The sequence below is a fragment of the Chelon labrosus genome (genome assembly GCF_963514085.1).
Source record: "Chelon labrosus genome assembly, chromosome: 10".
Lineage (NCBI taxonomy): Eukaryota > Metazoa > Chordata > Actinopteri > Mugiliformes > Mugilidae > Chelon > Chelon labrosus.
In genome coordinates, this window is record NC_140360.1 from 3,097,016 (window position 1) to 3,110,646 (window position 13,631).

The window sequence follows — 13,631 nt, forward strand, 5'->3', positions numbered from 1 at the left end:
ATCACCTCCATTGAGTAGGAGGTCTTTAATGTGACCCAGGACTCATTGTGTGTTCACACGACCAAAGGAAAGAGGAACGTGTCTCAGACCACCTCATATCCCTCCAGATTGAAAGTGTTTATTTGCACATAGACCCATTCACTATCTCTACCGTTCATGTAAACCTCAATAAGCTGACCCCCTGTAAGCCCCCCTTGATTGTACCACACCCATTACACACAAGGACTCTACTTCAGCTGTTTTTGCAAATAAAAATACTCTTACACTCACACTAAACTACAATCTGCAATCTGTACCTCATGGTAGCAGCTTGTTGAGATGTACATGGGCAGTAGTGCAACTTTTACAACATTACACTGCTATTGCTGCCAGTATATTGCGCTGTTAACACCACTGTTGTACATAGATTGGTTTTTATATGTAGAAATGGCTTTTTGCTTCTTCTGTAGGTCCTGAGAATATAGAGTACAATGAAATTATTCCTTTGCCATCCACAATTAAAGCCAAACAATATATATTTGATAATAATCAAATGTGATCTCATGGGTTGTGTTCACACCATAGACTGTATAAAGTATAAATAAATAGATCCTCAAAAGTGAAGCCAAAGCAAGTAGAGCTCCCCCTGGTGACTGGCTGCAGTATAGATCATAAGCTCCACCTCCTCCATGTTAGTGGGCGGGACTTGGGCCAAACTAAAACACTAAAATACACCTCAAAATGTTTTTGTTTTTTTTCCCAAGGATGGTTTCTGTCATTTAGGTAGTCAATATAATGTTGATGAATGTTCAAGAGGCAATTTTTTAGTTAGTTATTTGATGCTATAGAAACAGGATGTGACATAATGGCGACCTCCAGTTGCCATGCCAACCACTCTGTAAAGTGGTCCTGTGGGACCGTGAGAGTTGTAAAACAAGTACAGTGTATAATCCAACATTTCCTTGTAACTGGTGGAGGTAGAGCAGAGCGTAGGATTAATTAAACTAAAACACAAGTGAGTCTGGAGGAAGTGTGGGCGGGGCATCGATACCACGTCTCCACGTGGCTCCACCCTCAGACCGTACTGATCAGACTCTGGCTCCAAACTCGCAAGATGGCACTGCCCATATCCCCGGGAAAATAGCATCAGTTTGGCCAATGTAAGGAAGTGGAGACGTGTTGTCCATATTTATATACAGTCTATGGTTCACACCTGCACTGAACCCTGGTTACTTGTGATCTGATTCCCCAGAATGGATGTTAATGTGAGGTCTGATTGTTTGCAGTGGGCAACAGATAAGCAGAGTTGTAAACACACAAAAAAATGTTGTAACAGGAAAAGCATGGAGGCGATACATGGTAGAGATTCCTAAAAACTGACTATTACAACCGACCTTCTAATCGGTTTGATTTGTGAATACACTGTTGACGTTCACTTACGGAGAACAAGAACCCCGTGGCGAAGGGACTGAGTGCGGTTGGACTCCACGGTGACATTCAGCATGGTGGGGTTCCCCCCGATGATGCAGATGCGGTTGTCCTGCTCGGCCTCGCGGAACATCCGGAGCAGCTGATTGGCTATGACCCCGTTCAGCACCGATATGGCCACCATGGGTACCACGAAGGACAGGAAGGCATTTACCTGTGCAGGGAGGAGCGAGACAAGGATGCTTAGAGCTGAAATACAACTGACTGACTGCCAGCTGAAATATGTGACCTCTTAAGGTTTACTTTCTTACAAGATACAGCACTTTAGGGCAATCATTTGCCCACAAATGGGCTCCTGAGGCTTCAAATGATAATTTACAGATGAAAGATGGATGTCGTTAAGGAAATGGAGTGAGTTTGATTCTCCGCTCCTCCTCAGTAGTTGGGGAAATACAGTTTGTTGTGATAATCCTAAATCCACTGCAGAAGAAGAGGGGCACAATGACACCATACCATCAAAGGCCAGTGCCCAGTCAAACAACCATGTGGAAAATGTGATGGAAATATCCCACTGAAAGACTTTTTAGAGCAGCCGCCTCTGATGAGTTCATCTGTTTTAGTGTTTTTTTTTTTTTTTTTTTTTTTTTTTTTTTATTTCCAGCGAGCCTGGGAACGTTTTCTCCCTCAGGTCGGTTAGTTTGTTCTGGTGTGAACACAGCAATCACACTTCACTCTGCGACAAATGAACCGAGCTGAGCCTGATTGCGATCGCTCCCCAGGGCGGTTTGTTTGCTCTGGCCCGATACGACCACCTCATAATTACATGAGCAAGTAGTTTAACTGATGCGTCTTTGGAAGAGTGAACACCTGACAGAGGTGTCTGGCAGCAGCAGCAGCAGTGTGTCTTCTCATCTTATACACAGGTCATAAACAGAACTGGTGCATGAACCAAAGCAGCAGTGGATGCCGGTGAGCACACTAGCTGCCAACGCTCCACTTTCAGATTGATTATTTCCTGAAAACTGAACAGAAATATAGAGGTGGGGCCATGTCACAACTTGGTTAGGTGTTCACAGTTCAATCAAGACAAAGGTTAAATGAAATGCAGTAACAATATCGTATCAATTACGTCCTGAACCTGATCGAAATACAGGCGTCAAGTGCTTCTACAGCACCTAGTCACATTTAATTTTTGTCAATAAACCAATTTCTTTTCTGCCGGCTCCACACAGGTTTATTGAAAATGTCGAAAGCAAACAGACTGAAGAACAATTATAGGCATACACCAATCAGGCATAACATTATGACCACCTTCCTAATATTGTGCATCAGAGAATGGACATGGGCCTTCTGAGGGTGTCCTGTCTGGTCTAGGTGGGTGCTACATGTCTAAGTAACATCCACACCAATGAATGCCAGGTCCAAAAGTTTCCCAGCAGAACACTGAATTGTCACAAGATGGTAAATGTCATTCATTTCTCCTGTCAGTGGTTTTAATGTTGTGGCTGATCGGTGTATGCATCCTGTTCCAGAGTTTCCTCTGTAAAATGTCAGCTTCAAATCACAACTTCTCACCACCTAAGCTGGCATATTCAGATTCCATCTGAGTGCTTACGACATAAAAATGTGCATTTTAGAAACGGTCCATAAAACAAAATTCATAAAACACACCCACACACATTCATTCATTCATTCATTCATTCATTTATCTTCTGTAACGACTTGTCCCGTGAAGGGTCACGGGGGGAGGCAGGAGCATATCCCAGCTGCCACACATGTATATAAAATAAAAACTGAATCAAAATCAAGAAATCTAAATTCTCTCCAATAAGAAAAGATTTGAAGGCGATCACAGAGTCAGCTGACCTGATTACCTCAGGTAGACGCATGCTACATGTTTTCATGTATTTAATTCACATCTTTAAATCAGAAAATCATTCCAAGTGAAGGCTCCATGAAGCTTCTTAAAAAAAATCTTCAAGAGCAAAGCTCCTCCAGAAAATCACTGCCAACTCTGAAGAAGTATTTTGGCTCATCTAAAATCTTCTTATTATTTCCATATGTGCTATCCACACACCCTCCAATGTTCTGTACATTTTTGCCTCTCTGTCTCTCTTTGTCTTTTTAAATGAGCTTTTAAAGGAAGTCGGTGTGAATCTAAAAAAACACAATCATTTGTGGAAATATTGCAGGTTATTACTCGAAAGCAATAAAACAAAAGTGTGTTGATGAGCGGAAAATTCATAGAAATACGCAGGATGCCTTAGAAGTGCAACGTGAAAGTAAGTGGGAGGGATAGTGGTGGTGGTGGTGGGGGGGGGGGGGGTTAAGAAGCTCAGCGGTGCAGCCAAACAAACAGAGTGATCCACTTTTTGGTGCTTTTGCAAACCTTTTTTCTCTCAGTCATGACAGTGCCGTCCCCCTTTCATTAATTTAATTTAGCAGACATGTGAAACAACAGTCTCCAGTTCTTGATTTGTTTTCCTTGGCAAAGGAAAAAAATTAAATTAAATAAAACCCCATTGATTTCCTGGGTGTTTTTTTTTTTCCTTTAAAGCAATTCGGAAGCACTCGACGAAATTACATTTTTATAAGTGGAGAGTCTGTTAAAAATGTTGGAATGCTGAGTTTTGTGCAAATAAATTTATTTTGCTTCACCGTGTCGCCACAGGAAATGGGGAGCGAGCAGGGAATATTGATGAGAGTGAAGAATGGAAAAGGATTCAAAGAGTTTATTGTCATGTGCACAGCATAGAAACATGTTTCCCTGTACGATGATATTCTTCTTTTATACAGAGAATATAGAGAAAAACTGTAGAAATAGAATATTAAAGATACATATAATACAAAGTACAAAATACCCCGTGCAAATATCGATGTGCAAATGAGGGTGTAAAAGACGCTCAGTGGATGTGGCTGTATGGTGACAGAGGTGCATGAAGATGTGAGGTATCGATGTGTTGAATCGCTGTTTGCATCCATTCCCTCTCACTCACTCACTCACTCACTCACTCATACATGCACACACAGACGGAGTGTTGTTCCGAGCGATCGTCACAGATGAAAAATGTTAATGGCTTTAATGAACAGGCTGGCTGACTTCTGAGGTCCCCCTGCCTCCTAGGCGCCGGCGACTGATTAGAGTTGAAAAGGAGAGAAAGGAAAACCCCGGCTTCAGAGTCAGCCCTAAAAAGCCAACTTGAATGGGTAAAAAAAAAAAAAAGAGAAATCATTTGGACAAGAAACGGCGAGCTGATGCGGCTAATTGAGAACGAAATGTAAGGAAAGTGAGATGTTAGGAAATAGTGGTTGGATGGGAAACGGATGACAGTGAGAAAATAACCGTGGGAATGAATGGTGAAGTATGTTGAAATCTAGACGTAAGATTCACGGTCTGTTTGGTAAAATACATTAAAAGACATGACATCCCCGTCGCTGACTGCTGCCACGGCTTCAACTGTGTGCAGTATATTTATCATATATCCCATTTTCTCTAATATAACTCCTTGTCACTAATGACTCAAAAGGAAGTGCTGCATATTACAAAGGTGGTCATAATGTTATGCCGGATCAATGTACAATCACTTCATCCTACTTTCTCCGTTATAATTTGAGTGATGGCGTACAAACAACCTGAATGTGTCCTTTGGTGTCCAGGATCAACGATATTCAAACTCATCACACTGGTTCAACAGTTTTTCACTCTGAAGTCATTTTTCCGTGATGCCTTTTGTAAGATTCTGGATCTCATAATCGCAAAGCACTCGACCCTAAAATGTTAAGCGTCTGAGCCAGCAGGTGATTCGCTTGTCAAGCATAAAGAGAAACCTTCAGCTGATTCTAAAGTTTGTCCTCAGGTCAGTGTATACAGTATGTGTTCATTAGTGGCATCCAAAGCAACAGCAACTACTGATGAACCTTCTGCAGTCATTCTGGCTCCACCCCTTAGCCTTCACTCGCTACCCGACAGCAACACACAGCGCTGCTTAAAACATTTCTGTGCAAAAATCACTCAAAACATCAGCGGATTAATAGGTGTTAAAGTCAGAGCCTCCTTGTTTCCAGTATCTGCTGTGACCTCCTTGTACCTAAATGTTTCTGGTAACTGCTGATCAGTGGTCTACAGCAGCTTGGAGGAATTTTAGCCCATTCCTCAGAACAGAACCACTTCAGTTCTGAGATGTTGGTGGGTTTCCTCACATCAACTGCTTGCTTCAGGTCCTTCCACAACATTTCTATTGGATTAAGGTCAGGACTTTGACTTGGCCGTTCCTAAACATTCATCTTGTTCTTCTTTAACCGTTCTTTTGTAGAACCACTTGTGTTCTTGGTTCTCGTTGTCTTGCTGCATGACCCAGTTTCTCTTCACATTCAGCTCATGGACAGATGTCCTGACATTTTCTTTTAGAGTTCACTGGTAGAATTCAGAATTCATTGGTCCATCAATGATGACAAGAACGTCCTGGTCCAGATGCATCAGAACAGGCCCAAACCAGGACATTAGCACCCCCATGTTTGATGGAGGGATGAGGTTCTGATGCTGGAATGATGCAGTGTTGTTTCATCTCATTTAAACCAAACTATTCTACTTTGGTCTCATCTGTCCACTAAATAGTCTTCTGTCTTGTCCACATGATGTTTAGAAATGTTCTTCTTGGAGAGCAGTGTCTTTGTCCATCACACCATGGTTGTTCAGTGGATTCATCAACATTAACATTAGCCAATGAGAGAGAGGCCTTTAGCTGCTTAGAAGTTCCCCTGGGTTCCTTTGCAGAAGACTAAAGAAGAGAGAATAACCTGGTTACATATTTGAAATCCTTGTGGTGAAATTTGGACAAGTGGTAGTATTTGGTGTCAGGTGTGCTAAAGGTTCTATATTATACCCTTTTATTATACAGGTTAAAGTGAGTCGCTTAACTTTCAGGCTTCAGCTCCAAATATCTCAGATTGTTCATTTCATCGTGCCTGCATACCTGTGGTGTTATCCAGACAGGTTGTTACAGCATCTGTAGCTGCAAATCAGCTGCTGTTGGCTCCCAAAAGAGCATCCCCGGCGTTGCCATGGATACCCTCTCCAAGAACTCCCGGCTCTACATCACAATATGGCGCATTAGTGCTGCCATCTTCCCGCTACCAGCTGGAGTGAGATTTGGTGTGATTTCAGTTAACAGTGACTCTTCATACAGCCCAACAGATGTTATTTGAGGAGAAAATGTTCCCACATGAAGTCTCATCATATCACAAACAAATAATCCCACTGTGGTGTAAATAAAACGATTGCCTAATGTCATCTTGGATTATCTTATTTCCTATTTTCCCGGGTGATGTCCAGGCTGCCGTTCGCCTTCAGGCATTTGCCCGCTCTTCGAAAATGTGCTTTTGAGCTCAATCAGTTTTGCACAAGTACTGTATATGTACACACTTTGAAATGTTTGTTTTCAATTACCCTCAACAGACAAATACATGTTCGTAATCTCCCAGGCCGCCGAGGCAGTTGCATCTCCTCCTCCACAATCATGCAGAGAAGATTTTATTCATGTATTACAACGTGTTACAACCCAATCACCTGGCAAATTTATTTTATTTCATTTACAGAGAAGGAACCTAGCGCACTCCCAACAATCGCTCTATTTAAAAATGGTCCATTTTACCTTCAGATGATTCACTCAGCATGCATGCAGTCGGCTTGTTTACCGTCTTACCGAGCCTTTCCTTTGGCTCAATGGCCGGAGCAAATAAACCGCTCACATCCCTAGAGTGCCACAGCACTTTGAAGAGTAATTACATAACTGCTCCACGGATGTGACGATTAGATGCTTCTGTTAAGTTTCAAAGAGTAATTAATTTACTTTCTCGTAATCTGTGGATTAAATAAAACAAAACCTGTTTTTGCGCGGGTCTGGTTTTACCCGGGGACCTCTGGTAATTTGCAATAATTGCAGGGGTCGTGTGTGATCTTAATCCCGTGCGAATCGGCGATCATGCCGCAAATTAACCGACTGCAACAGAGGTCCTGTGATAAGGTCGATCCAGTGTAAAATGCAACTCTGTGATTTCCGGGATGAGTTTTGAATTTTTTTTTCTGCCTCCTTCCACTCAAGAATTATGAAGGCTGTGTTATTAGTTAAACTTTGGATGGATGTTTGGGTGCAAAGTCAAGATGTTGCTGCGTAAAACTCAAAACCGCCAGAAGTACAAAATTGCAAAGGCTGGATGACATTCGTGGCAGCATATTTAGATTTCATTTAGAAGAATCTGCAAAAGAAGTAAAGCTGTCAAAAAGTGTAGAGGTATAAAAGGTAGAATATTACCTCTGACATGTAGTGGAGTGGTGAAGGAGTGAAGTGGAAAGTTGTGCAGACTTTAAAATAATATATAATGGATTGTATATGTGGATAAAATGCAGAGTTTGTGTTTCGTGTGCTGCATTCGCATGGAATAAATAGACGTATGGGTGTAATTTCAGAATTACATGACTCTGGTAAAACTAATCCCGTGCGAACAGGGCAAATGTCATGGTGTCGCATCCAGACCGGCCTCAGCAGCTTCTGCAGCTCGGTGCAGTACTTCATGTAGCATTTAATCATTCCATGTCGAGAAAGATAAACTAAAACGAAGCATGGAATTGCTTCCCATATTTTCAGACAAACCACCATCTAGCAGGAGTGGCCCTGAGGAAATGGAACAAGAGCGATTTAGGCAAACACTTGGAACAAAGCTGCAGCTTTAATGACGAGACAACAACACGAGCAGCTCACATACTTGTCATTTCAAATCAGTCACAGAGGCTCTTCTATAGTTTACTGCTCATGTCTCAATCTGTTGAGATCTCGACCCACCTCCACGGCATTCACGCCCCTCTGTCCTGCTGCTACTACAGCCGAGTCTGAGGATGCTCTTTTACCAAGCTGTGACGTTTTAGCCAGTTAAGATCACTCTACAGCTCAGTTCAAACTTTCCCCAAACACTTTCTTTGCTCCTCTGACGGTAAATTCATACTGTTCAATTAATGTTTAACTTGCATGCAAATCATTTTTACTCCCCGCCAGTAAATCTCTACCAATTAAGATGGACTGATTTGTGGCACGATGTGACAAGTCACAAAGCCTGATGCATTAATAACGGAGCAGCAACCACACTACAGTACGCTCGTGTCGGATTTATACGCGTGGGCGTAATCCCGCTCCGTCTCCATCTGGAAACGTGATCCGACTCCTGAGGAAGTGTGAAGGAGCTGCTGCGTCCAACAAACGGGACTAATGATTTTCTAATTGACGCGTTGAGCGGCCGACAGTGTATGCCTTCCGGCAAGAATGCTCACCTGGAGCCTGCAGCCATTAATATTCAAACAATGAAGTGGCCATGTTATTCTCACGTCCTGTCTTGCTTCTATGTCCTCTCTGCATCCAGAACACGGATGATCCTGAGTTTACTGTTGAACATTTTCACACTTGATCAGTTTGGGATCTAGTGAATTTGGAGGCCAGGTCAACACCTTGTGCTGTTCTTCATGTTTTTCAGAGTTGTTCCTGAAGTGTTTTTGTGTGTGTGTGTCTGTGTCAGGCTGCATCCTGCTGGGGATGGCTGCTGCCATCAAGGAGTGTCATTGCTATGGGGTGGGGGTGCCTGGTCTGGTCTAGGTGGGTGCTACATGTCTAAGTAACATCCACACCAATGAATGCCAGGTACAGAAGTTTCCCAGCAGATCACTGAACTGTCACAAGATGTTCATTACTTCTCCTGTCAGTGGTCATAATGTTGTGGCTGATCAGTGTACAGCGCAGTGGCAAAAGCAGCCCACAGCTCCACTCGGCCCTCGGCGCCCCCCGGGTGAGTTTTGATCACTGTACTTAACACCATCTTTAGATGTTGCCCCCTCAACAGCTCACAGCCATCGGCTTGAATCAGTCTGACGGCTCTCAAGGGAGACGGTAGATGCTCCACTGGTGTTAAAAGGTTTGCTTTCATGCCTGTGAGCTGCCCGCGCGGATAAAGCAGCGGAATATTCATCTGTCGGCTGGAGTTTCTCTTGAGTCGTCTGTGAATACTTAGTGAGGTTTGGAGGTCAGTGCTTGTTTATTCCAGCGTGAGGAAGTTTCTGGACGTCTATTGTCTAGCCATAAAAGTTGTACTAATGTTCATATGATTGCGTCTTATTTGCCTCATGGTCAGTGAAATATGAGATTACGGAGAGGACAATCACAGTATGATGAGGTCAGTCTCAGATCTTTTGTAAAAGCAAGAGATTCCTCATCAGCACATTTGTCGACTCAAAAAACTGCAGGACGGAAATGCAAAACATGAAAAATGATTTATTCTCGATTCAATTTTTAAAGCTTGTGAACAGAAGATGCTTTTAAGTTTTTTTGCAAAATGAAAATACATAAAAAGAAACAGGCTGTTCGGAGGAAATTACTTAATTCCAATTCATCTCCACGATAAACAGATTTTTTTTACTCACAAGAAGTACCAGATTAAGATCAGTTTTTGCACGTTGGTGGACGTTGACCTGACCGTTCACCAACTGCACGTACAGTATAATCACCAGAACCCCCTCCATGAGTCACATAACTTCTGTCCTGCAGCAACTCCACTGGCTTCCTGTTAAATGCCGTATTACCTATAAAACCCTACTTCTCTCCTTCAAGGCCCCTCAGTACCTCACCAACCTCCTCCACATAAACATTCCCACCTGCGCTCTTAGGTCATCTTCATCCATCCAACTCACCCTCCCACCTGCTCACTTGACCACCATGGGGTCCAGAGCCTTAAGCCGCTCAGCCCCCCACCTCTGGAAAGACCTCGCAGAACACATAAAAAAAAAATTCTGACTCTGTCACCACCTTCAAGTCCCATTTATTTTAACAATTTTGTATAAATTGGAATAAATGTATTATTATTATTATTATAAAAATGGAAAATACATTTAATGCCAATAACAGTTTTACCAAAAACTGTTATTGGCAGACTCTGTCGGTAAACCATTAGAGAATTTTTTTAATTTTAGAACTGCTTTTGAAGCTCGTACACGACTTTCTAATTACATTATAAAAAAGTGGAAAAATATTAAATTGCTCCTTGTGTTTCTTTAATTCGGCAGCACAGTCTAATTAGTCTGCATAAATGAAACAAACTGACATAAATGAACAGGAATATCTTTATAAAAACACATTCCCACAAACTCTGCCTGCCATGAGGAACGTTTAACAATAAATACTTTGTTGTGCATGGTAGAATATATTTTATATTTTCCTCCCTCTGCAATTATACTCATTTATGCATACCTTATGATGAATAATGTTTACCAGGACAACACTCTGTTTGTTGCGTTGTCTGGAACCACACTCGTTTTCAGACTGGTTTCCTGGATTCAATGTCTTTGCGAGGCAATATTTTTTTTTTTCTTTTGGGTGAAAGCAGTCATTTAGCCCCGAAGGACGTGCTTTGCATTTCTGCAAAAAAAAAAAAAAAAAAAAAAAAAAAAAAAAAAATTTAAATCCTTTCTTACATAATGCTACTCAAACACTTTTACATAACCTCGCCATGGTTATATAAAATCTTTTGTGAACGTTGAGTCGGAGCGGCAATGAAGCATCTGAACTCACTTCTACTTCCTAACAAGAACACATTTACCATTAAATTTAACCACCACTGAGGTATTTCTCAATCACATCAGCAGCGGTCGTCTTCTGAAAAAAATAGTCTAAAGCGGATGCAGCAGAAACCTTTGATGCATCCATTCACCTCTGGTTTTGTCGAATGGAAACGTAAAGGTGTTATCAGTCACACTTTACTGGATCTTTACGCAGAGAGAACAAGCCAATAAGAAAAGAGAGAGAAGAAGAATTATCTCTGAGCGCCGCAGTCTCTCAACCTCAGTGTATTTTTCTTCTCTAGCTTATTAACTGCAGACTCTATGATCGTACAAACAGAATAATCAGTGAGGTACATCAAGAACACATGGTGAGTGCCATTCCTCATATTTCATCTCCCTGAGCCCAAGTATCCCAATTTTCTTATTTGATCATTGTTATTACTTGAGGATTAATTTCAGTCCGCCATCATGCATGACGTTGGAAGACTTTTATTTAAGCTAGTAGGTCTGGAGGAACGTTGGTGTACTGTTAGAGATATATTTCTTCTTTCTTTTTGTGCAGTACACTGAATCACATACGTTTTTGTTGACACGTGATGTTAATGATGCAGAAGAGTTAACCAGCAAAATGCATATTGCATATAAACTGTTCAGTTCTGACATATCCCCCGATCCCCTCTGCAGCTGTGACAAAACATGCAAGACTCCGAGATTGATCTGTATACTGACTATGGGTTCACCAGTCGTATTTTATTCCGATTCAGGGAGTGACTGATTCAATGTCGCATTTAACCTCGGCTCAGTTTGCTTTCACAGAGAAATCGAGACAAAAGAAATTGCGATGAAGTTCCGACACCTCCTAAACACTACCTTCTTGCAAACTAAATTGTAAATGGAGCATAGGCAGCAAGTGTGGACATCAAAACGGGTGGTGTATGAACCCAATTGCAGCGCAAAGAGGTACAGAATGGGTGTGGAGTTTGAGCGTTTAATCAGGCAGCCAAACAGCACACCGGCAAAAAGGGACCAGGTAAGGTAAAGGTAGAAGGCTTAATCAGTGAGAGAAGGCTGAGATGGCAGACAGCGCAGGTAAGTAGGAGATACAGGGAAGGGTTAGTACTGGAAAGTCAAGAAGAAAAGTGCTGGAAAGTCTCACAGAGCAAAGAACAATCTGGCAAAGGAGCGAGTGTGGAACTGGTGAATATATGCTGGGCTGATTACAGACGATGAGGAGCTGCTGTGGTGCACAGGTGAGCCGAGTTGACTGATGAGGTGGGAGCGGCTGGTCAGTGGAAAAATACTGTTGTTCTGGGGTTCTGTATCTGGACAACAGGTTCAGTTTAATCAAGCATCTAAGCTCTAAGTGTAGAAAACAACTTCCAGGTACATACTATGAGAAAACGCACTGCTGCTTCTGAAGCACACCTCTGTTGTTTAAGATGAATCCTTCTAATTACTTTTAAAAGCTGATTTAATACCAAAGTGCGCAGCTTTTGCTTCTAATGCAAATTAGTCCGATTTTGAAACCCAATTTGCAGGGATTTGTCTTGAAGACGTACCTCTTGGACGCCATTAGCCCATTGCAGAAGAAGGGCCCTGGCTACAGTCGGCTTATTGCTCATCCCCATTAATTCATTCATTGCAGAGAATCAGAAACAAGAATAAGTAGCTTCTGTTTTCTGTCTTGGTTAAAAATGGCTTGAATAGCTGCACATATTTTCCAGCTCGTTGGTCTGACAGATTCCCGGAGGATCCCTTCTCGCCGTTCGAGACTAATATAAGAGAGCTGTAAACAAGAGGAGAGCGATCAAAGCAAGGGCACTTGGATGCAGCCCCGCGGTACATTATGTAAAAAGTGTTGGATGATCTTATCCATTCTCTCAAAGACCACCTTGGGTTGATAATTGTCTCTCAGGCAGAGTGCATTTTGCTCATAGTGAGGGTATTATTGTGCAACCTACGCACTTACACTCTCTACAGGGGTGACACACGACTCAGAGACATTTTTATTTACACAAGTGCCTTGAATCGAAAGCCGACGATGTGAGTATGTATTTTTATGCAGATGATGCTGTAGATTATTTTTACGATTCAAGATCAGGTTCCAGCTCAGCTTTAGATTTAAGGTTCACTTTTGTTTTACAAACCTCCTCTTGGGGTTACTCCCCTCTACTACTGTTTCCAAAGAAAACATATTCTGCAAAACTGAAATATCGGGTTTGCCTTTAGATACGCTATGAGTATTAAACTAACTTAAAGCTTATATGATCAACATAGTATGATTCAGCTGCTGCTATTTCACTTTACATGCTTGTTCAAAGCGGTTGACCCTAGGGTTAGGTTTAGGGTTAACAAAACCCATGTCTTAATTTATTTTTCATGTGCACCTGGCCTCATCCTCATTCTTAAAGTAAGATTTCAGAAACTCCTCTTCATATATTTACCAATTTTTGTCATAAATAAGGACAGTCTCAAACAGGGGTCACGTTAACCGAATATTTTCCGCCATTGACCGTTTTTTTAAAACGGTGACGGAAAAAACTGAAGGCAATCTGTCATTTTGACAGACTGCAATTCACACCCCAGACCACGTGGTGGCGAGTGAGCATATTAATTGGCTCTTGTCTCT

The 13,631-nt window shown here is 42.0% G+C and overlaps 1 protein-coding gene across 1 annotated transcript in view; it reads right to left on the bottom strand.

Moving 5' to 3' along the window:
- The window catches only part of ntsr1 (neurotensin receptor 1 (high affinity)), a 48,091-nt gene that overhangs the window by 18,963 nt on the left and 15,497 nt on the right, over window positions 1-13,631 (bottom strand). Inside the window, exon 2 of the mRNA XM_084552650.1 lies at window positions 1,420-1,621. Coding sequence (XP_084408776.1) covers window positions 1,420-1,621 — 202 coding nt within the window. The remainder of the gene's footprint in view (window positions 1-1,419; window positions 1,622-13,631) is intronic.